Here is a 24,664-nt window from a genome sequence, read left to right as displayed (position 1 = left end):
TAGCCGTTGGACCGGTCCGGTTAACCGGTTCACAAGTGATTTGATTTTACCGGTTTAGATCAGCCCCGTTAATCGGAATTTCGAAGTTAGCCGGCTCAACCCCCCCCCCCCCCCGAACCCAGCCCTGCCCGACCCCCTACCTACCGGTCTGGTTTAATACCAGTCTGGGCCGGTCCGGAACCGGGTCAACCCGACCCGTTAAATACCCATAGTTGAGTTAGAGGGTTCAAAATCCCAATTCATTAATTCATTAGGTCTGAGCTCTAAGTAAGGGCAGCCCAGTGCACTAAGCTCCCGCTATGCGCGGGGTCCGGGGAAGAGCTGTACCACAAGAATCTATTGTACGCAGCCTTACCCTGCATTTCTACAAGACACTATTTCCACGGCTTGAACTCATAAATCTCCTGGTTATGTGGCAACAACTTTACCAGTTACGTCAAGGCTCCCTTTCATTAGGTCTAGCTCTAAGAATTTGAATACAAATGTCAAACAATGAAGCCCATTGAACACTACCCATGTCAAAATACAAAGCCCATTTGTCTTAAGTTGGAAATAGGAAACGAAAGCCACTAAACAGAAAATAAGATTGAGACAAAAACAACCTCAAACCAAGACAGAAAAGAACACTAAACCACACGTTTCATCCTCGTCCATAAATTTTGGAATCTTCTCTATTTTAGCATTTCTGTTCATCTCCTTTTCTTGTGGAAAGTTGCCAAACCTCCTTACATAAGATTAAGAAACAAATAATAGGGACAAAGAAAAGAGAGAAAAACAAAAACAGGGGGCAAATTATATTATCCCCTTCGCATACCAAATTGATATATTCCTTTTAATCTTAAAGAGTTAGTGTAGCAGTGAGATGTCACGATTCGAATAGCAGTGTATAAACTTCCAAGTTTCAATTACGGTGGGAGAGGTTAAAATATTTGTATCGGATAAAATATAGTATATGCGGACGTTTCTCGAACAGACACGTGACTGTGGTGAAAGAATGGATATGAGTCGGTAGTCAGTTGATACTGGATATGTGACTGGTATTATATGAATTCCGAGGACACAAATATCGAAGAATTACAATTGAAAGCAAGGCAACGATTGGAGAAAGCAACATTTAAGGAGCAATCGTTTGAGAAATTTCAGCATTTACTCCGAATGCTATGCAGGCATTAAGAGAGATATTTATTCATTTTTAAGAAGGCGAGATTTAGGTCATACTTAACTATAGACAACAGTATTTGCACTCATAGGAGTAATAACAAAGCTACTTATTACAAAATATTATGGTGTGATGAATAAGTTTTCTTCCTTCCGCAATCAGAATTCTCGTGTTTGACTCCTACAAAGAAAAAAATATTGTTCGGAAATGTTTTCTTCCTCAACGAGCCTTATGCAGGTATCGAACACCGTGTGAGAAATTAAAAAAATAAAAATAAAAATAAAAAGCCACCTACTCCTTATTTTTTGGGAAAAAAAGTTTACGCCTTATTTGAGATGGTGGGGGCATAAAATAATAAAGCCCATATAACTAACACTGAACAAGAAAACAACCTACAAACTTTCCCAAATGGACACACAATGGAGGGACAAAAAACTATATCCAGCATTAGGCATTTTCACCATTCTTTCTCTTTTGTACTTGAACTTCAATGACAACCTTAATTTCTCCTTCCCACAAATCTTTCTAAGGCAACCAAAGATGGGTTTTGTTGGAGTTAATAAAACTCAATTTGTGATCAAGAATGAGGACCCAAAGACTCATTCTTTAACATTTCAAGAATTGTATATTAATGGGTGGAATTCTTATTGGTTAATGGAGGAAAGTGTGTGGGAATCTTCAAGGTATAGAGTCTCTGAGATGTTGAGAAGAGGTGCTGAAATGGGCTTGAGTGTTTGTAGGACTTGGGCTTTTAGTGATGGTGGTGGGCCCAATGATCTTCAGCTCCTACCTGGAGTCTTCAATGAAAGGGTGTTTAAGGTAATTCACTTCTAAGTTTGTTTGATTTTATAGCAATTATTTGGATTATTGAAACACTTTTGTTGTAACTTGTTAAACTCATTCAAGTATCTAATTTCATTCTGATTTTCACTGTGTTATGGTGGTGTAGAGTGGGAGGTTGATTTGTTTCTCTTGAGACAGAGATAATTTCCTGTTAGTAAAAGTTTAGTGAAAAGAGAAGGTAAAGGTTGATTCTCTGTAAAAGATAGGCATATATAGTTAAATACTATGCTGCAACATTTGGTAGTATTTCTAACTTCACTTTAATCGTAAGTGAATCATCGACTAGTAATGAAGGTTGCGGCCTAGCTGTCAATGAAGTTGGACGAGAATCACGGAAGACCATAGTTCAAATTCCAGCACAGACAAAAAACGCTAGACGATTTTTTTCTCATTTGCGTAAAATTAGTGGGTAGAACAATTCAGATACCTGACGAACAGATAAGAAGATCGGGATAGCTGGGATGACCTATTTCATGATCAGATGATCCACCTCTTTGTCGCTTGGGAGGGATAACGCGGATAGGTCAGATACGAGGGAAACAACCCATAAAAGAGAGATCGGATGCCTTTTTGATGCAGTTCACGATGCGGAGCCGCCAACTAGCTAAGCTAGTTGTAGGTGCACGAAAACTGCCCCAAACACCTCCATTATAGAAAATAATGAATAATCGACCGACTAATTCAGTACCCTGTTGTAATGGTGAGGAGTTGGAGCTGGTGGAATAACAGGTTTGGATATTCAGTTATATTCAAAAGCTAGCTGGGCTTAACTATGGGTGGACTCGCCTTTGGTCATATCATTGGCGTACTATGAAATCATAATTTGAACCTATAGGATTTTATGCAAAAATACATTGAAGGACTCAACTTTTGGTGTTCAACATAAAGCGCATCAGTTAAAAGAGTACTGAAACATTCCAGTAGTCTAAATTGCTACATTTAGCAAGCGAAATAGCTAGCATATAGTATTCTACAATGATAGTACTGACGCATAATTTCCTATGATTTCAGCATCCAGGCAACTTAGTTTTGTGCTGATAGTAGATTGCGTTATAGATGGCCGAAGATACAAATTTTATGTAGTATTTGCTCAAAATCCATTATATTCAATCTTTGATATAATCGATCCCGTGCCATAAGAACGCTGCAGAAAGGAGCAACAGAAACCACAGACTAGTAGACCGCAATAGAAAAAACAGACATTATATTGCAGCATTTGGAATTTCTGATGATTGTCTTGTCCCTATATCTGAAAGCATATGTCCACATAATTCTGTTCATCTTACTGGACTGTTACATATTATTGTGCATGGCATTTCTTAGTGATGCAATTTTAGGCCTCGTGGAATTTACAAGTCCCATCCTAGTACAATAAATCGCCACCCCTTTTTCGCATTTTGATATAGTCTAATTATCCTATCAATTTCAGGGATTGGATTATGTTATTGTTGAGGCAAGGAAACATAACATTAGATTAATCCTCAGTCTTGTAAACAATTTAAATGCTTATGGTGGCACTGCTCAATATGTGAGGTGGGCACAAGAAGAAGGTGGTACCAATGTGTCTTCATCAAGAGATTCATTCTTTACCAACCCAACGGTCAAAGCGTACTACAAGTCTTTCGTCAAGGTATGTTCAAATGAAGAAAATTATGCCATTCTAGAATGTGAATCCAATATACTTCAAAGAAAACTTTTTTTTATTTTTTATTTCTAGCTTTCTTTTCTTTATTCTCCGTTGACATTAATATATGTTTTCCATTTACAAGGGTCTTCACTGTGTGGAAAGCATCCAAGGTTGGCATTCATATACAATTAGCAGCATCTAACTAGTTTAAAATCTGTTTCATGTCTTCAGTAGTCATGATCTGATCTAACTTCAGTTGACATGTGTCTTCGGAATCCCCTAAGGAGTTGCGTCAATGTCATGTTTTAGACACAGGATTTAAATTTTTTATTAGTACTGCATCGCATCAGTGTAGGCTTCGACGAAGTAACATTATGCGAGTCAACCATTCATAGCCTGAAATGTATGAGGGGTCTATTTTCATATGGTTGCTTTTTTCTTACTACTTCCTCCTAAGAGGCATGATCCAAGAAATGAGATCATTGTGGAATTCTTACTAAATCCTCAGTTCTCTTTGTAAAAACCCTGGTAGCTATTGTTCTTTATTTTTGTGAAGTTGTCACCGATCAAAGCAAAGAGGACATGAATTTGGACACATAGTGTATTAGTCATTGTTTGGTGTACCTGTTCTAATTACAAAGGAAAAATACCTAGATCAATGAAATTCTTCTGGAAGGGCGTCAGAAAAAAGCATTTTTTAATAGAAAAGTTAGCAGCTGTTAATGAATTTCTAGCTCCAACTTCCAGTGGTTCTATTCAATTGTTCATCTATTCAATTATTCATCTTCTTGTAGTGGATGGAGCTTCCTTTTTTTTTCCTCAACTTCTTTCTATATACTTTAAGGCGATAAAATAACCAGCCATGGCAGGCTGGTTATTATAATTCATTATTCTTTTTGACACATGGCAGGCTGTTGTGACTAGAAAAAACTCCATAAGTGGAGTCAAATATTCTGAAGAACCAGCCATATTTGCGTGGGAACTCATAAATGAGCCTCGTTGCGAATCCAGCTCATCAGCTGCTGCTCTCCAGGTGAACTTTTTTTGGATTATACTGCTTGTTAGTGAGATTTGGCCTCTCAATGACACAGGAAAAATGGAATATTGAAGCCAGAGCGACTAGCATGCTCTTACCTTAGGTGGAACAATCTTGTGTAGTGAAATTGGTCAATTAGCTAAAATAGTTGTTTTCCGCATGTATGTTCAAGGAAAATAAAGCATCTGATGCAGAAAACGCTTGCAATCATGCCACCTGGCTTTACAGTAGCATTTCTTACTTAAGACTGTTAATTACTATAATTAGTTCGCATATCAAGATTTCTGGGATAATACATAAAACCGCTATTGCTCGTCATGACGTATCTAGTACCTTCTTATGTTTAGCTCGAATGTCGATTTCGTGAACAGGCGTGGATAACTGAGATGGCTGGATTTGTCAAAAGTTTGGATCAGAAGCATCTCGTGACTGTTGGACTCGAGGGCTTTTATGGTGTGGAAAAAACTGGAAGCTTTGGAGTGAACCCAGGAAAATGGGCTGCATCACTTGGAGTGGACTTCATTGACAACTCCGCTATTGACAACATCGATTTTACTTCCGTTCATGCTTACCCCCACAGTTGGTTAGTCAAAGCAGAATAAATTTATTCCAACTCGTTCCCAAATCTGGTAGTAGTAGTAGTAGTATATGTAGAAGTTTAAGCTTGTTTTCTTTCAAAAAGATGCAGCGTAAACAGCAAAAAAATATGCATTTATCACTATTTCCTTATTGATTCTGTTAAACCATGTTGTGTTGCAGGATCCAAGGTATAAATTCAGACGCGAAAGTAAATTTTCTATCTCATTGGGTTGATTCTCACATTAGTGAAGCTGAAAAGATCCTTAAGAAGCCTGTTCTTTTCACAGAAGTTGGGTTTCCTTCAAGTACGCAAAAGGAAGGATTACATGACAGAAATATTTATTTGAAAATAGTTTACGACAAGATTTATGAGTCAGCAAAGAAGAAGAAAGCTGGTGCGGGAGCCTTAGTTTGGCAGTTGTTGGTGGAAGGAATGGAGCGATATGGTGACAAGTTCTCGTTTATAGCGTGGAAGCATCCCTCTACGTATAAGCTGATAGTAGAGCAATCTTGCAGGCTACTCAATACATCTTCTCAAGGCGCCTCACATAGAAAACTCAATCGAAAAGATCATTGTTTCGCTAATGCATCTTAAAAATGATAGTTGATTGATCAGGACGGACAAAAAAAAGGACGGAAGTTACCTCTAGAAATAGCCAGTCTTGAATGGTTTGTTCTGACATTGATCAAAGGTATGTAAAAGAAGCAACTCTGAGAAGTGTTAGCTCGAGGAGTGCAACAATCAGCTCATTTTATCAGGTACATAAACTCAGTTTTCTGTTGATGTATATTATATCTCGTTTGTACATATTACAATAGCAAAAGCATGTAAGTGGTTAATTCCTTTTCAATTGAGATAATAAGTGATTATTTCTGAAGTATTAGTATTACCAGTCATTTGTCATCAATTCTGTACATTTGGCACTTAATGTTCCCTGTGACAGAAGTACATGACATATGCTCTCTTTAGCGGGCTATACACCTTATACAACGCGAATCTGGAATAGTAATTCAGATGCAGGATGCATAAAGCCAAAAAGAAAAACAAAAACAAAAAAAGAACTGCAAGAGGTGAAGAGGTGTTCTTATAAAGAGTAGTACAACTCATAGTTTAGCCTGGTATTAAGTTAATACTCCTACTATTTAACAATTGATAATGTCTTACAAAATTCATAGCAATATATGCCAATATAAAATATAGAGAATTTTTAATGTATGTCTTTTTTGTTTTATTTTCATTCTTACTTTGTACAATATCGGTTTTGATGAGCTTAATTAAACGATATGATATAATCGGTACGGATTTATATAGCTCGCCCCAACTTATTTAAGATGGAGACAATGTTATTGTCGAAATTTTTTCGAAATATCAGTTCATGCTGAACTTTATCATAAATAATCCTATTAGTCCAACACTAATACTTGTATTATGGTAAGTTAACTACATTACACCTCTAAGGTACGATCCTTCCCTGAACCCTGCATAAATACGGGATATTTTGTGTATCCGACTGCCCTCCGAACTCTGGAGCTGGTCTTTAAAACAGCATTAATTTCCATTTATTGCTCCAAACAATTGAAGTAGGGCCATGTCTTGGGTTGTTCAATAGTGACTCATCATCTTGTTATGGTCTTAAATGTTGACCTTGTCCTGCACATTGCCTAATGCTTTGCCACTGCATTAACAATGAATAATGCTTCATAAAAATGTGTCGATAAACGGGCCTAGAGTTCAATATTTTAATTGGGAAAATAACATTGTATAGCTGCTCTCAAAATAATAGCCGACAAAATATACTTCCTTCGTTTACTTTTATTTGGCACGTTTTGACTTTTCATGCCCCTTAAAAAATAATAAATGAAGTGCATAATTTACCATGATACCCATATTAATTGATGCATATTTTATTGGATTTGAGAAAATAATTTGAAATGAGTAATAAATACTGTGGGTATAACAGGAAAAAGAATTTGTCTTCTCTAGATATGCATAAAATGACAAGTAAAAATGAAAATCTATTTTTAGTATACATGCAAGTAAAAGTGAACGGAAGGAGTATATTTTTTGTAATATATATATATATTTCTGTATTGTTATATACAAAAATATATAAATGTTATATATTTTTGCGGCTACCGGATGTAAATAATTTCGGTTGCGTACTAAAAGTGATCTTTGCCCATTTTAATTGGATAGTTAGTGTGGTGAAGAAATAATCTCTTGTCACCATATATAATTTGAATAAAAAATTTGTGTCTATAAAGATTTCTGTATTTATTTTACCATCCTCCTGTGTTATTTTCGCTGATTTGTTTTTGTGGGTAAAAATAGTTACTATATAACTTTAAAACCATTTGCGATGGCGTCATATCTTAACTCTTGTTTGGGAGCTAGAAGGGAAGGAAATATAAGAGAGTTAATAACATACTTGAATGTTAGGTTTAGTTTTTGAATTTAATTTCTTGCAGTTATGGTGAAAACATCTTTACTCAACCGGATACTTGTAACGTAATGACAAGTAAATTTCTATGATAAATATCAAGTAGTAACTTCATAAAAATGATAATTGACCAACTATAACATATTAAAATATACTGATCGCGAAAAGAAATTATATATTGTTAGTATGGATAACTTAAATCCTTTATTGTTTAGATAGAAAAAGAATAACAAGAATGATCTACACTTACTATTACCTATAGATTATGTTATTAAATAACTTGATTACAATGACAATGTAAAGGACAATTAAAACTCTTTACAAAAGAACATATTGCGTTGATCATGTGCAGAATATATTTCCTAATTAGTAAACGTATCTTAGATGACGACTACTTAATTATCTTATGTGAAAGATGCTATCTCCCCAACCCCACTTCACATGCTTCCTAAGTCAACCATCATATAATATGTTTTTTTCTATCAGAAAATAACCAAAGGCATCTCTTTCTTCTAATCCATTTTCCAAGAAGAAGAAAAAGAGGAGAAATGGAAGGGGAGATCCACAATTTCATAGTAGTATGGGCTATTGTTTTAGCAAGTTTATGTTACTCTCACACCATTGTCAAATTCTTTCCCAAAGGCAACTCAAGATTTCTTGCTATAATTCCCATTGTTTGTCTATTTTTCATTCTTCCTCTTTATCTCACCTCCATTAATCTTGGTGGCACTACTTCTTTCTTCATTGCATGGCTAGCCAATTTCAAGCTTCTTCTTTTTGCTTTTGGTAAAGGCCCTTTGTCATCAACCCCACCCCTCCCACTTTTAACATTCATTCCCTTGGCTTGTTTGCCTATAAAGTTTCAAAATTCATCAATTAGCAAGGTTGAAACCACCAAAAAGAGCACAAGGTCAACTTTGAATCATGTAACCAAAATTGCACTTTTAGCCATTTTGATAAGGGTGTATAGCTATAAAGACTATTTGCATCCAAAAATCATTCTTTTCCTCTATTGCCTACACATTTACTTCATGCTAGAGATCATATTGACCATGGTTAGCACCATGGTTCGTGTCGTGACTCGAGTCGAGCTCGAGCCACCCTTTGATGAGCCTTACTTGGCTAGCTCACTTCAAGATTTCTGGGGTAAGAGATGGAACCTCATGGTAACTAATATACTCCGTCCGACCGTTTATGATCCTGTCCGGTCGATAGCGATGGATTGGATCCCGAGGAAGTGGGCCCCACTTCCTGCTGTTCTCGCGACGTTCTTCGTCTCGGGGCTAATGCATGAAGTGATTTTCTACTACATTGGAAGATTGAAGCCTAGTGGTGAAGTCATGGTCTTCTTTCTCCTTCATGGATTGGCTTTGGCTCTTGAAATTGTGATCAAGAAAGTGTTGAATGGCAGAATTTGGATTCCTAGAATTATCTCAGGACCATTAGCACTAGCTTTTATAATTTTCACCAGCTTTTGGTTGTTCTTTCCACCATTTTTGAGGGGTGAAACGGAGCTTAAAGCATGTACTGAATCTCTAGCTTTCTTAGAATTCCTCAAGCATGGCAAACTAGTTAGTCCAACTAATATCACATGTCCACTCTTGTAAGATCTTTATTTTTTAACGTATTTGACCGCTCGACCAATAATATTTACAGCCCCTAGCTAATAGATGTACATTATACACAAATAATGTATATATAAATTTGTCTCTTTTTGTCTTCTTGAGCCGAGGGTCTATCGGAAACAACTCCTCTACTCACTCGGGATAGAGGTAAGGTCTGCGTACACACTACCCTCCCCAGACCCACTTGTGAGATTTTACTGGTCCTTGTTGTTGTTGTTGTTTGAGCGGATGACTATTCAAGTTAATTTCTCAGATTTTTATTCACAATGGACCTTGTCTAGCTAATTTTCACATGTACAATTGTTCTTCTCCTTTAATACCAAGGTTGAATGAGATATGATAGAATTAATTTGACTGCCGTTTTAAATTTCCTACGGTTAAAACATCGTATGTGTCTTGTACTACTAATGTCATTGAATTTTAAGATGCACTTTCGTGATAAAACTAATTCTGTCTTTGTCAAAAGCTAACATACAATGTATACGGACATGATAACTTTTAGTTGTGGAAACACAACAAGAATGTTGATGTCATGATCAAAGAGATCTGGTTTCTTAAATCAAATATTTAAAATTCAACTATAAGTAATAAGTGTATATTAGTAAACTCTAACATAAGATTAATAACTTGTTACAACATTTTATTAAATTGCTTTAAAATTCTATATTTACCTCTCTTCGCATTGCAAATTGACAGTAAGTCTCTGATTAAGTGTGAAGGGATTTCATCCATCTCACCATATATCGTTATTGAGAAATAACAATATAACAATAAACCTTAACTCTTAACTATGACCGCTTATGAATTCAAAACACATATAACATTTAAAACTATGATGAGAGAAACATTCCTTCAAAATTCAAATATGTTTAATGATTTGTAAAAAAGATTAATATTAGTTATTAGCTGCAGATGTTGCGTTTATGGAATTTAATACATCATCAAGATCCACAAGGGATAATACAAAAAAGAGAAGACTACTTGAACCGCCGACCTATAGTGACAATAATACATTTATTATAAAAGGAGAATGTTCATATATTATGTATTTTGACTAATTTATTCAAATAATGGCACATGGAAAATATATTATAACGCACCTCTTATGCTGTTGATTTTGACCCCGTCAAAGTCAAATTCACATTGTTCTTCTAAAGCAAACTAAGGTTAGGAGACTTTTTTTTTTGTTTTTCTTTTAATTTTAATTATAAATTATTTAAGTTGCACGCTACTCTTTCCCATGATGTTGACAGATATTTGGTAGGCATTTGGACATAAAAATTATAATTTTTGGAAAAAATAGTATGTGGAGTTAAGTTGAAAAAATGATGTTTGAAATTTGAAATTATATTTGGACATGCATTTTACTTGATAAAATATTACAGTTTGTGAGTGTGAAAAATTTCTAAAAACTTACAACATTTTATGGACAAACACATTTCTGGAAAAAAAATCTGAATTTTTTTTTTTTTTTATGGACAAACGGGTCCTTAGTATAAATAATTTATCACTAAATGACCAAACTAACCTAATCTTACAAGAATGGACAGGTGATATTGGAAGGACTAACTAGTTTACCATACCTAACAAATTCTAAGAAAGCAAGAGATTCAGTACATCCTTTAACATCTGGTTTACCCCTCAATAAAGGTGGAAAGAACAACCAAAAGCTGGTCAAAATTATAAATCCCAGTGCTAATGGGCCTGAGATAATCCTAGGAACCAAAAATTTGCCATTCAACAATTTCTTGATCATAATTTCAAGAGTCAAAGTCACCCCATGAATGATAAAGAAGCATGTGACTTCCCAACTAGGATTTTGTCTTGATATGTAGTAAAAAATCAGCTCATGCATTAGCCCGGATACGAAAAACGTCGCGAGCACAGGAGGAAGTGGGGCCCACTTCCTCGGGATCCGGTCTAACATTATAGACCGGACAGGATCGTAAACGGTTGGACGGAGTATATTGGTTACCATGAGGTTCCACCTCCTACCCCAGAAATCTTGAAGTGAGCTAGTCTTGTAAGGCTCATCAAAGGGTGGCTCGAGCTCGACTCGACTCACGACTCGAACCATGGTGCTAACCGTGGTCAACATGATCTCTAGCATGAAGTAAATGTGGAGACAATAGAAAAAGAGAATGATTTTTGGATGCAAATGGTCTTTATAGTTATACACCCTTATTAAAATGGCTAGAAGTGCAATCTTGGTAACAAGATTTAAAGTTGATTTTGTGCTCTTTTGAATGGTTTTAATTGATGATGTTTGACACTTGATAGGCAAACAAGCTAAAGGAATGAATGTTGAAAGTGGCAAAGATGGAGTTGATGACAAAGGACCTTTACCAAAAGCAAAAAGAAGAAGCTTGAAATTGGCTAACCAAGCAATGAAAAATGAAGTAGTAGAACCAAGATTAATAGAGGTAAGATAGAAAGGAAGAATGAAAAATAGACAAACAATGGGAGTTATAGCAAGAAATCTTGATTTGCCTTTGGGAAAGAATTTGGCAATGGTGTGAGAGTAGCATAAAGATGTTAAAACAATAGCCCATACCGCTATGAAATTTTGGATCTCCCCTTCCATTTCTCCTCTATTTCTTCTTCTTCTACTTCTTTTGGGGAAGATGGCTGGAATTAAGGACCCCCTTTATTATTTCTAATAGAAGAATAAAAATACATATAATGATGGTTGGCTTAGGGGACATCTTCAAGTGGGATTGGAAAAGATTCACATAATTAGATTAGTCTTAATCTGAGATATGTTTAATGATTATGACATACATGTTGCACATGATCAAGGAGGTCTGGAATAAATAAAGGAGTTCTAATTTTTTTTCACAATTGACAATTCAATGTAATCAAAACTTTTGAAAACCAACTATATATAAATAATCATATATGAATTAAACTTTTATTATATGTACTTATATGGTTTTTTGGTACTGTCCCTTCTTGTCTATATTTCCATTAATGTGGGATGCTTTCCTGAGCCGATGGTCTATTGGAAATAATCTCTCTATTCTCATAAGGTATGAGTAAGGTCTGCGTACACACTACTCTCCCCAGATCCCACAGTATGAGATAATACTGGGTATATTGTTGTTGTTGTATATGCACTTATACTAAAATAATTTTTCACTAACCGTGTATTCTAATTTGTTGTAGCAGGCGTCTTGCGTTATTGTTCAGATTACTGAATCTTTTTTTTTTGGTTTGTAAACTAGGAACGCGCAGCTGCTATACTTCAGGTGCGCTTTGGATAAACTCCACTCTAGTATTATAGCTCGCAAACCACATTAGAGAGGTTAATAATCTTTTATGAATAACAATTATCATTATCATTTAACAGTGCAAAATTAAATTCTTTTTATACTGCAAGTTTATAAAAGTTAAACTGTATTTAAATCCCCAATTCGTGTCCGTGTACAATGTACTTGACTGTTGTTGGTCCTCTTGCGGATTCAATAAGGAATAGTCTGTTTCTGCTTTTATTTCTTCGCAGCTTCTTGTTTGATCATGAAAGTCTCGTGAGATGTTAAGTTGTTGGGTCCATCCAATACCTATGTACAGTAATCAAGGGCGTATGTAGCATGTAAGTGACGGGTTCGATTGAACTCATAATTTTTGATGCGGAGTATAAATTTATGTGTAAAAATCTATCAAAATTATAATAAATAGTATATATGAAACCCATAATTTTAAGAATATACTAGGTTTTATATTAAAAATCTTAATAATTGAACCCATAAAATTTAAATTCTGGATCGTCTCTAACAGTAAAAGCAAAGTTGTTTCTCCTTTAGTAGTCGTTACCTAGATTTGGGGTCCGCTGTCTTTCTTGATAATTGATCCAGAGACGGAGTCAAGATTTGTAAGTTATGTGTTCTGAATTTTCGTAGTTATTAGATTCATAATTAAATAGTTATAGTATATTTTTAATTGAATTCATAATATAAATAAGAGTCTAAAAATAATTATTGAATTCGTCCGAACGTACTAAATTTTTTAGCTTCGTCCTAATTGGCCGTAAGTCTCACCTTCGACAGGGTACGAGTTTTTTTAATTTTTCGAATGCTTATAGATTCAGAATGAGCTTAAGCAATTTCTTTGACTAAATTAGAAATTAAAATTAAAGAACTAACGATTTACAAGTTACGAAGAAGAAAAGCATTTTCCCTGTAAAGAAAATCATAGACTATATGTGCACTAACTCGTTATTTCCAGATGTTATTTCCAGACTTGTGTAACTATAATTTTAAGAGCAAATTGTGACTCTATAGACTATATGGGCACTAACTCGTTAATATGTAATAAATTAATTGGTTAAATACATAACCGGCCCCCTAAAATAGGTTAAATTTTACATTTTGACACATGAATTAAGATATGTTCTTATTAGACACCCCAATATTCTTTATAAAATTGTGCATATTAAACAATTCATGACTAGCAAGTCAAAAGGATATCGAGTTGAATGTTAGCAAAAATCACAAAGAAAAAAGAAAAAGAAAAAGAAAAAGAAAAAGAGAAGCCATGTTGTCTAGCTTCCGTTTCTCCTTCCATTTCTCCTTTTCTGCAAGATTTGATGGAATCAAAGTATTAGAATATCTTTTTTATTTATGGTGATAGAACATATTTATTTTCCACATAAGATTTGTTGTCTTTTGAGATTACCTTTAATCTAACAATAATATGTAGATTCAAAAGTTTTATTAGAATTGAATTCATAGAAAATTTCAAGAAATCTGCGTGATATGAAGCTCTTGTGTCACTTGCCTTATTTAGTATTTACCCCCTTCTAATTTTTATGATACATTTCGCATTAGAGGTTGTTTTAGATTTTATGTACGATCAATACCGTAATATAAAAGAGATGAAAATGGTATATTGCATTGGAAATACAATCAACTTAGCTATAAGAGTGTATGGGTTTGTTACAAATACATTAAATGTAAGTAAATTTGTGTCTATGGATTATCTCAAAACAGGGGCGGACACTGAACCTAGTACTTTCAACGAGGAGCATAAATTTATATGCAAATAATTACTAAAATTATAATAAATAGTAGATATGAACTCATAACATTAAATGTTGAACCCATGGAACTAAAATTTTAGATCCGCTTATGTCTCAAAAATGTTAAATTCACAGCATTTGTAACATCCTTAAAGAATGCACCAATAGCTTCGTACTCCTCAAATGCTCTAACATCAGAATTACACCTTAACAACTGAGGAAAGAACAGCCAAAAACCCGTGATCATAACAAATCCAACGGTCCAGATCGTCCCGATAATCCTAGGCAGTTTAAACTCGCCATTAATCGCCTTCTTAATACAAATCTCAATGTTTAAACACACTCCATGTAACAAAAAGAACCAGGTGATTTCCCAAGTGGGCTTAACCCGGCCCAAATAGTAAAATATCAGCTCGTGCATTAGGCCTGATACAACGAACGTGCCCATCACGGCAGGAAGTGGGGCCCACTTCCGGCCCAAAATATTTGTGGAAAGGCTTAAAGTTGGATTGTATACCGTGGGGCGAAGGATACAAGTGACAATGAGATTCCAACGCCGGCCCCAGAAATCTTGTAGTGAAGTAGATAAATATGGTTCATTGAACTGTGGTTCGAGCTCAAGCCCGAGAAGCCCATGGGCCAAGCCCGAAACAATGGCTAGAATGATTTCTAAGCTAAGGTATATGTGGAAGCAATAAATGACCATAATTATATGGGGATGCATATAGTCACTATAGTCATATACTCTAAGAATTAAGGCAAAAAGAAGTGCCTTTATGCCATAATTCAGAACTGACTTGGATTTTCCAGAAGATGGAAATGGCCTTTCTTGAAAATGGCCATTTTGGTTACTATACTTCCCATTTTGAACACCAGTACATTTTTCAGCTGATTTTTGAGATGGGGTTTCATGAAAATGACCATCTTGAAAAGGGTTATTTTCAGTTTTAGCAGCTGAGTTGAGAGCTGGTGTTTCTTGAAAATGTCCATTTTTGTCAAAATCCTTTCTTGTTTGTACACTAGAAATTCTTTCAGCTGACTTTGTTGATGGGGTTTCTTGAAAATGGCCATTTTGATGAAGTTTACCTCTATTAACCCCATTTTGAACAGAAAGTTCAGATTTTTCTTGAAATTTTTGCTGAATCTTGATGGGGAGGCAAGCAAGGATTAGAAATTTAGGGATAGAAAGTGAAGAATCAGAAAGTGGACCATGGTCAAAAGCAAGGAGAAGAAGCTTAAAATTGCAAAGCCAAGAAATGAAAAAAGCAGTGTTACCACAAAGATGAACAGAGTTAATTTTGAGAGGGAGATAGAGGAAAAAACAAATCATAGGGAGAAAAGAGAAGAGCCTAAATAAACCTTTTGGAATAATTTTAGTAACTAAATAACAGTAGCATAGTGATGCATAAATTGATAACCATACCTTAATAAAAGTTTCAATTTCTCCTTCAATCCAATATTTGATCACATTACTTATATTTCCCTCCATATTACAACTCTGTTTTTTATTTATTTACTTTTTCCCTCCTTTTATTCCTCAAAAGAAGAAGAAAGCAAAGGAAGAGAACAAAAGCAGAAGGAGACATAAGATAAAATTCTCTGCTCTAACTTCCTTTAATCAGTCCACAAATTAGAACATATTTAAGTAAACCAATGAATTTTTTACACGTGTAATTGGAGATGTTATATCCGAATTTGTATTCCTTAATGTGCCCATAATATTTTGGAATAATAATTTTCAACGTGCTCTGGAATTGTTTTCCGACCAACCTATGTACAACATTAAATTTAACTAGACAAATTTTGTAGCTTTGTATTTATTGAATCAGAAAGCTAATTGTTACTATTCTATATTCAGAATTTCAAATAATGTCTCCATATTTACAGAGATACAGAAAACTAAAAGGTAAAAGTAAAATAAAAGGAAATAAAAATGTAATATTAAAATAAAAAGGAAAACAAACTTGAAGAGAATTGTACTCTTAATGTTTCATTATTTTCTTCATTGTTTACATTGGAATATCATTATAAAAAAAAGTTGAATATCAATATTTAAAATTTTCATAATTAAATAATCAGTCAACAAGATAAAATGATCACGCTGGTAATGGACAAATAGAGGAAGGCTGCTAAATTCCATTAACGAGATGAGAAGACACCCACTTTGAAATAACTTCCTCGACATTTCAGCCGAGTTTTTCTTTTAATAATTCCATTTTACGTCACACTTTTTTTGTAGTACGTTTTAAAATAAAATAAATATATTCTCGTGATTCGTTTTTAAAACATGTAGCGACCATTAAAGACTAAACACATATTTCTCTTATCCTTTATTGATTTAAAATTGCACTAATATAAAAATGTCTCAATTCAATGTAATTTGATCGACTCCAAAAGATTACTCAACCTATTTCCATGTAATTAACAACTCTTCTTTGGTGCTGATCATTACTTTCATTAGCTTTATTAAAATGATTGTAAAAATTGGAAACGGGAAACCCCACGAGAAAACAACTTACAATTCTTTTTCAAACAAGCATTCCAAGTTTGAATGTTGACTTGCAAATTTTAAATTATCAACCCTCTTACCTAACTCTCATGAGTTAATTTAATATTTAAATCCAACCTAATTATTCTCCTTAACGGCATTTGACCTTGTTCTTTTTCTATGGAATGCATGTAAGAACAACTCAATAGTCGTTAAATCATGATAGAAATGCCCATCTGCCTCTGCTGTTAATTGCAGAAAAGGGTGCACAAGATAGGAATGCTAAGCACTCGATGACTGTAACGACTCGACCGGTCGTTTTGACAATTTACATTTCATTCGGCGTTTTAAGGTCTCGAGTAGCTTCGTATTATGTGTTATGACTTGCATATGTGGCCAAGTTCGATTTTCGGATGATTCAGGATCAATTTGGAAGAATGATTCTTGTTTTAGAAACTTAAGCGGTAAGAGTTAATCGGAGTTTTGACTTTTATATAGACAACTCTGAAATGACGTTTTGATGATTCCAATAGCTTCGTATGGTAATTTCGGACTTAGGCGTGCATCCGGATTTGGAGGTCCGTAGGATAATTTGAAGCATTTCGGCGAAAATTAGAAAGTTGAAGTTTTGGAAGGTTGAAAGGTTTGACCGAGAGTTGACCTTGGTGATATCGGGGTCGGAATGCGATTTCGAGAGTTGGATTAGCTCCGTTATGTCAATTGGAACATGCATGCAAAATTTTACGTCATTCCTGGTTGATTCGATATGTTTCGGCACGAGTTTTGGAAGTTAGAAGATTTGAAAATGCATAAGTTCGATTCGTGGTGCGATTCATAATTTCGACGTTGTTTGAGGTGATTTGAGACCTCGAGCGGATCCATGTTATATTATGAAACTTGTTGGTATGTATGGATGGGGTCCTGGGAGCCCCGGGCGTGTTTCGGATGGGCTATGGGCCATTTTCTTATGTTTTGGAATGCTGCATTTTTGGTGTATAATGTCCTTCTCTGCGATCGCATAGGTGTAGCCGTGATCGCGAAAGCGGTTTGGTGGACTAGTCTTTCTTCCCCTTCGCGTTCACATGGATCAGTCCGCGATCGCGTACGTGTGGCTTCTCTTTCTTCGCGTTCACATCCCTTTTTCCGCGTTTGCATAGAGCCTCTGGTGGGGGCAGTGTGATGTCTTGTACGCGGTCACATTTCTACTTACGCGATCACATAGTACATTTCTTGGGGCATCAGTATTCCTTCTTCGCGATCACATGTATCTGTTCGCGATTGCGTAGCACAATTTCTGGGTAGTAGTCATTTTTTCATTCGCGATTTGCAAATACCTGTGCAGCAGAATATATTTTTCAAATCGAGGGTTTGGCCATTTTTACCATTTCTTGAGTTGTAGACCTCGGTTTTGAGCGATTTTTCATGGGTTTTTTAAGCAAATCATTGGGGTAGGTGTTTTTCACCCAGAATTTATTATATTCCATGATTCTATCTTTATTTTTATCTTATAATTAGTGTTTTGAGTTGAGAAAAAAATGGAATTTTTGAAGAAATCTTTTTAAATGCAAAATGATGATTTGAAGGACGAATTGATGTCGGAAATTGATGATTTTGGTATGGTTGAACTCATATCGGAATGTGTGTTCGGGCTTTGTGAATTTTATCGAGTTCTGAGGGGTCCCAAAGGGTGACTTTTGGGTTGACCTTTAGTTCTTGTTAAAGATTGAAGTTTTATTATCCATAATTATTTCCTATGAGTTTTCTTAATGATTCGAAGTTATTTTGGCTAGATTTGAGCCGTCCGGAGGATGTTTCACTCGAGATCATTTTAGAGTAACAGTCTAGCTTCTTTAAGGTAAGTATCTTGCCTAACTTTGCGTGGAGGATCTACCCCTTAGGATTTGAGTCATTTATGTTAATTGTGTCATGTAAAAGCCGTGTACACGAGGTGACGAGTACGTGCTCGGGCTTATTTAAAAAATTTGACCGCTTTGTGCTCTTAGGTTCTTATGTCCATTAAATATGAAGTTATTTTATCATGTTAAATTCCTCATTTACTAAATCTACTCTTACGTGTCTTATTTGGAATTTATTGCTTCATGTTTTACCCTTATTGCCGATTAAACTCTTATGTGCCTTAACTGAACTTGTTGCCTCTTTTATTGCCATGCTATCCTTGATTGAGGTTATTATTATCTTTTCCGTAATTGCCTATCATTAGTTGAAGTTATTATCTTTTTCCATAATTTGCTTATCTTTAATTGAATTTGTTATATCTCTTCCGCAATTGTTCAACCCTAAATGAAGTTTTGTTATCCCTCTTATCGTTGAATTGTACTTTTGTGGAATCATTGCTACACATTATCTCTTCCTTGTTGAACTATTCCCGTTGAGACCATTACTCACTGTTGTGTCTTTCTTTGTGAGTACGTTCTTCCGTTTCCTTGTGTTCTGAAGTTCCTGAGTTGATTTACTTGCCGTATTCTCGTATTATTGTCATTGTTGCTGTTATATTCAGTGTTGTTGAGCCGAGGGCTATGCGTGGTTATGATATCGAAACTATTTTGAGAAAATATTGTGGCATGTGGGCATATATTGTGAAAGTCATTTATTTGAGTTGTTATGTTTTAGCACACGTGTTGTTGTGAGAATTGTTATTGTGTTTGCACGAGGTTTCTACCGTGCGGTTGTTATTGTGTTTGCATGAGATTTCTGTCGTGCGGTTATTATTGTGTTTGGACGAGATTTCTGCCGTGCGGTTGTTTTTGTGTTTGCACGAGGTTCTCTGCCGTGCGTTTGTTATTGTGTTTGCACGAGGTTTCTACTGTGCGGTTGTTGTCACACCTCCTTTTTCCTAGGAATCAGGGAGTTTTTCCAATTAAAGTGACATTATTCGAAATGAGATTATTTATTTAGTTAGAGTCGCCACTTGGAATATTTATTATGGTGTCCCAAGTCACCGATTTATTTTAAAATCCCAAATCGAGAAAAATTGACTCTATTTATGGTCCGCGAACACAGAAGACCGGGTAAGAAATTTTGTTAACCCGAGAGAAGGTGTGTGGCACTCCCGAGTTCCGTGATTTTATCTCGGTCGCTTACCAATTAATATTTGGCTTAATTATCTGAATTACTACATGTTTAAAACCTTTTATGCGTTACAGCTCCTATACCACTTTTAATTATTTATTTAAACGATTGCAGTATTTATGAAATTTATTTGAACAAGTCGCGATGTCGCGCACTCATTATTTTTGTACATATTGTAAATCGCGTCGCGTGAAATGCACCTACAATTTACAACATGTTTATTTTTATTATTATTGAAAGTTGAGGTCAAGTCGCGTGAAACGCGTACTTGAGTTCGAATTTACGAATCGTGACCATGCCACAGAGAACCATACCTATTGCAAGTTATGATATTCAATGTCCTAACTACATTTGAGATGTACGATGAGACAAGGAATTATGAAACAATTGTGGAAAATAGGTTAGTTTTTGCTCTTATTAAATTAGCCTGACTAAAATAAATTATTTGGTCCATATTCTACCCCAATAAACCTCGAAGCTCACTCTAACATAACTAGATTGCATTATGCTAAAGGAACCCCATTACTCACTAATTTCACATTATTAAAATCATACAGGGCCCATATTTTCTTTCGATATCAAAAATAATTTCCTAATCCCATTAGCTCCCTTTTGAGTTCAAATCTCATTCTCAAACCTTAAATTCTTGGCTAGCAGCCCATACAACACATTACCAAAGAAACTCTCAACAAAAGCGACATGACAAACCAACCAAAATCCATGAAAAAAATAACAACTGATGGCATGTAAATCGTGAACACAAACTCAAGGCATCAATTAATCGTCTGATATACTCATTTTCGCTAGCTAAATTTAGCAAAGCATTCACCAAGGAATTAGACTAATTCTCCGGAACTTTAAACAAATTTCACCACATAACTATCGCATATTAAATCTAAAAGTAAATTATAGATAAAAAGTTAGAAATAAAACCTCAATTGTTTTTATCTAGGAAGCTCGAACTCAAACAAAGTGTTGAAATGGAGATGTCGAACTTCTGATCAATCTCGAAAGCAAATTGAACCAACAAACCAAAGACTTCGTCGATTCAACAGAAAATAGACCTTTAGCTATTTTGTAATCTAACTATTGGAGCATATTGTAAGCAACACTTTTCTGTTGTCAAAATTTTTGTTAAGGAAGGTTAAAATATATAAAAGTAAACATATCAGGAAATTAAGGGAAGTCAATACATAATATATATACATATAATTTATTTTTTTACCTAGCTACACATTGTATGTAAATTATAAGGTGGCTCTGCCACCGTCTGTGGCTGATTTCAAAGGTGTTCTACTGGTTGTTTGGAGCTTATTTCTTGGCTGTTTCGCTGGTAAAATGGCAGCAGCAAACTGATCGTTTAAAGGCTGAAGATTAAAGCTTGAAAGTGGTGTTTGGCTGAGGTTTTGGAGCTATTTTTTATGGGTTTTTGCAGCTGTTTTTTGAGGGAGATGAAGCTGATCTTTTGGGTGGCAGAAGGTTGCGAGAAAGATAGGTTTACAGTGGCCTTAAGCAACTCTTGCTACTGCGTTTTCTTTCTTCCCAGCTATTGTGCAGCTTTCTTTTTGGGATCCTAGAGCTCTAGATTTTCTATCTCTTTTTCAGATGGTATTAGTGTAAAGTGACGTGGGGGAGTTGGAAAAAAAGAGGTAAAGGAGTGCTAGTGTAAAGTGACGTGAGAGAATTGGAGGAAAAGAGGTAAATAAGTGCTAGTGTAAAGTGACGTGAAGGAGTTGGTGGAAAAGGGGTAAATGAGTGCTAGTGTAAAGTGACGTGAGAGAGTTGGGCGAAAAGGGGTAAAAGAGTGTCAGTGTAAGTGACGTGAGAGAGTTAGGGAAAGTGTGAAGTGAGGTATTGGTGAGATAAGTGAGATATAATTTTCTTAAGTAACACCTATAAAAGGTTAAATAAGAGCTAAAATATGTAGATTAAACTTAAAATATATTTACATACTAAATATTGGTGAAAAAATAAAATATGATAAAAAATTAGGGTGCTCACAATATGCCCCTCTTTGCTTGGGAACATGAAGTATTTTTAGGCAAAGAAAGATGAGAGATATGACTAATTTTTAGCCATACCATTATTCAAAAGGGAAGAGATAAGAGAAAAGAGTACAACCGAGTCCTGATTTTGGACGGTCTACATATCCCGGGTTATAAGAGAATCAGGTCGCGTGTAGTTCAAGGAGAATGATAGAATGATGAGTTGCAGAGTTGTGTGAGGTTCCGTCGAGGCTCCGGTCCGTGGTCCTGTTATTACATCAAGATCAAAAGAAACTAAACAAACTATCATCTATCAGTTACAAGATTTCTATCTATAAGTGTTCTAAAACTTGATAGGGGAGTTTTTCCCAAGGGCATAACTGGGTTTGGACAATGATTTCTGGTATTAAAAGGGGTCGTTTCAATGGAGGTCTGTGGCTGATTTCAAAGGTGTCCTACTGGTTGTTTGGAGCTTGTTTTATGACTGTTTCGCTGGTAAAATAGCAGCAACAAACTGATCATTTAAAGGCTGAAGATTGAAACTTGAAGGTGGTGTTTGGCTGAGGTTTTGGAGCCGTATTTTTATGGGCTTTTACAGCTATTCTTTTATGGAGATTAAGCTAGTCTTTTGGGTGGCAGAAGGTCGCGAGAAAGATAGGTTTACAGTGGGCTTAAGCAGCTCTTGCTGTTGCGTTTTCTTTCTTCCCAACTGCTGTGCAACTCTCTTTTTAGGGTCTTAGAGCTCTAGATTTTCTATCTTTGTTTTCAGGTGGTATTAGTGTAAAGTGATGTGAGGGAGTTGGGAGAAAAGGGGTAAATGAGTGCTAGTGTAAAGTGACGTGAGAGAGTTGGAGGAAAAGGGGTAAATGAGTGCTAGTGTAATGTGACGTGAGAGAGTTGGGGGAAAAAGGGGTAAAGAAGTGCTAGTGTAAGTGACATGAGGGAGTTGGGGGAAGTGGGAAGTGAGGTATTGATGAGATAAGTGGGATATAATTTTGTTAAGTAACACCTATGAAAGGTTATATAAGAGCTAAAATATATAGATTAAACTTAAAATATATTTACGTACTAAAATTTGGTGAAAAATTCATACATGGTCAAAAATTAGGTGCTCACAGCATGCCCCTCTTTGCTTGGGAACATGAAGTATTTTCAGGCAAAGAAAGATGAGCGATATGACTAATTTTTGGCCATACCATTATTCAAAAGGTAAGAGATAAGAGAAAAGAGTGCAACTGAGTCCTGGTTTTGGACAACTTATATATCCCGTGTTATAAGGGAATTAAGTCGTGTGTAGTTCGAGGAGAATGGTGGAATGATGAGTTGCAGAGTTGTGTGAGGTTCCGTCGAGGCTCCGGTCCGTGGCCCTGCTATTATATCAAGATCAAAAGAAACTAAACAATCCTATATCTATCAGTTACAAGATTCCTATCTATAAGTCTTCTAAAACTTGATAGGGGAGTTTTTTCCGAGGGTATTTGTAACGACCCGGCCGGTCATTTTGAGTGTAATAGCCCCAATCCCCTATTTACTATTTTTCCCATATCTCTTTCTGCTTATGTGACTTGCCGGGAGGTTTTGTTTTTGGTTTCAGAGTGTGTCAGGACACTTAGTCCTTAAAACGAGAGCTTAAGTTTTAGGATTTTGACCGTAGTCGGAACTGTGTAAAGACGACCCCGGAATAGAGTTTTGTCGGTTTTGTTAGCTCTGTTGGGTAATTTTGGACTTATGAGCATGTCCGGATTGTGTTTTGGAGGTCCGTAGCTTATTTAGGCTTAAAATTACGAAAGTCAAATTTTTAGAGATTTGGACCAGTAGTGAAAAGTTTGATATCGGGGTCGAATTTCTATTTCGGAAGTTAGAGTAGGTCCGTAATGTTGATTATGACTTGTGTGCAAAATTTGAGGTCAATCAGACGTGGTTTGATAGGTTTCGGCATCGGTTGTATAATTTTGAAGTTTTAAGTTCTTTAAGTTTCAATTGGAGGGTGATTCATGAATTTTAGCATTGTTTGATGTGATTTGAGGACTCGACTAAGTTCGTATGGTCATTTAGAACTGGTTGGTATATTTTGTTGAGGTCCCGAGGACCTCGGGTGAGTTTCGTATGGTTATCGGATCATTTTTGGACTTGGAAGATTTTTCTGGTGCTGGTTCTGCTATAATCGCACCTGCGTAAGGTTGCCCGCAGGTGCGAGCAAATTGGCGCAGAAGCGGATTTGGGCAGCCTGATCTGGGGTCGCAGGTGCGAGGTTAGTTCCGCATCTGACTTAAAACCGAAGGGCTTCGCGAATTTTGTCATTGTGGACTTTGCAAACTCAGTTTAGGGCAATGTTTAAGAGCATTTTCGAGATATTTCCTGAGGTAAGTCCCTTGTGCTTATTTTTTATCAATATTCTTGCTTCCCCATTTATTTTTCCACCTAGTTAGTGTGTATTTAAGGTGGAATTTGGGAGTTTGAGACTAGGGATTTGGAAAGTTTGATTTGAGGATTTGAAGGACCGTTTGGTGTCAGATTTTAGTAAATTTGATATGGTTAGACTCGTGAGTGAATGGGCTTTTGGATTTTGTGATTTTTACCCGATTCCGAGACGTGGGCCTGGGTCGACTTTTAAGGCGAATTTCGGAATTTTTGTTAAAGTATTGATTTAATTATTTAGATGAGTCTATTATGGTTGTATTTATGATATGTAATTGCTTTTGGCTAGATTTGGGCCATTCAGAGCCGGATATTCGTGGGAAAGACATTCTTGCCGATTGATTGAGCTTGGTTCG

At 35.7% G+C, this 24,664-nt stretch overlaps 4 protein-coding genes across 4 annotated transcripts; 2 read left to right on the top strand and 2 right to left on the bottom strand.

Moving 5' to 3' along the window:
* Positions 1–1,336: 1,336 nt before the first annotated feature.
* Positions 1,337–6,146, top strand: LOC107822146 (mannan endo-1,4-beta-mannosidase 6). Its single transcript, XM_075224622.1, has 5 exons — positions 1,337–1,978; positions 3,432–3,632; positions 4,540–4,662; positions 5,037–5,248; positions 5,425–6,146. The coding sequence occupies exons 1-5, from the start codon at positions 1,568–1,570 to the stop codon at positions 5,837–5,839; spliced, it is 1,362 nt and encodes a 453-aa protein (XP_075080723.1). The 5' UTR covers positions 1,337–1,567; the 3' UTR covers positions 5,840–6,146.
* Positions 6,147–7,851: 1,705 nt separating this feature from the next.
* LOC142166479 (acyl-CoA--sterol O-acyltransferase 1-like) lies at positions 7,852–9,663 on the top strand. Its single transcript, XM_075225874.1, has one exon. It carries the CDS (start codon positions 8,234–8,236, stop codon positions 9,290–9,292), a length of 1,059 nt encoding a protein of 352 aa, XP_075081975.1. The 5' UTR covers positions 7,852–8,233; the 3' UTR covers positions 9,293–9,663.
* Positions 9,664–10,273: 610 nt separating this feature from the next.
* LOC107777851 (acyl-CoA--sterol O-acyltransferase 1-like) lies at positions 10,274–12,179 on the bottom strand. The gene has a single exon (XM_016598002.2). It carries the CDS (start codon positions 11,892–11,894, stop codon positions 10,845–10,847), a length of 1,050 nt encoding a protein of 349 aa, XP_016453488.2. The 5' UTR covers positions 11,895–12,179; the 3' UTR covers positions 10,274–10,844.
* A 2,232-nt stretch (positions 12,180–14,411) lies between these two features.
* On the bottom strand, positions 14,412–15,942 carry LOC107824170 (acyl-CoA--sterol O-acyltransferase 1-like). Its single transcript, XM_016650911.2, has one exon. The coding sequence runs from the start codon at positions 15,814–15,816 to the stop codon at positions 14,425–14,427; it is 1,392 nt and encodes a 463-aa protein (XP_016506397.2). The 5' UTR covers positions 15,817–15,942; the 3' UTR covers positions 14,412–14,424.
* Between the last annotated feature and the right edge of the window lie 8,722 nt (positions 15,943–24,664).

Source organism: Nicotiana tabacum, chromosome 11 (assembly GCF_000715075.1).
Source record: "Nicotiana tabacum cultivar K326 chromosome 11, ASM71507v2, whole genome shotgun sequence".
NCBI classification, from domain to species: domain Eukaryota; kingdom Viridiplantae; phylum Streptophyta; class Magnoliopsida; order Solanales; family Solanaceae; genus Nicotiana; species Nicotiana tabacum.
The sequence above is the reverse complement of the archived record's forward strand: the minus strand, read 5'-3'. Positions and strand labels throughout refer to the sequence as shown.

What these genes read in the sequence shown, in the direction of transcription:
- LOC142166479 (XM_075225874.1), top strand. Translation starts at nt 8,234, where the DNA reads ATGGAAGGGGAGATCCACAATTTCATAGTAGTATGGGCTATTGTTTTA.
- LOC107822146 (XM_075224622.1), top strand. Translation starts at nt 1,568, where the DNA reads ATGGACACACAATGGAGGGACAAAAAACTATATCCAGCATTAGGCATT. An exon ending in ACTACAAGTCTTTCGTCAAG is followed by an intron (nt 3,633 to 4,539) that starts GTATGTTCAAAT and finishes GACACATGGCAG; the next exon opens with GCTGTTGTGACTAGAAAAAA. An exon ending in CATGCTTACCCCCACAGTTG is followed by an intron (nt 5,249 to 5,424) that starts GTTAGTCAAAGC and finishes GTTGTGTTGCAG; the next exon opens with GATCCAAGGTATAAATTCAG.
- LOC107824170 (XM_016650911.2), bottom strand. Translation starts at nt 15,816, where the DNA reads ATGGAGGGAAATATAAGTAATGTGATCAAATATTGGATTGAAGGAGAA.
- LOC107777851 (XM_016598002.2), bottom strand. Translation starts at nt 11,894, where the DNA reads ATGGAAGGGGAGATCCAAAATTTCATAGCGGTATGGGCTATTGTTTTA.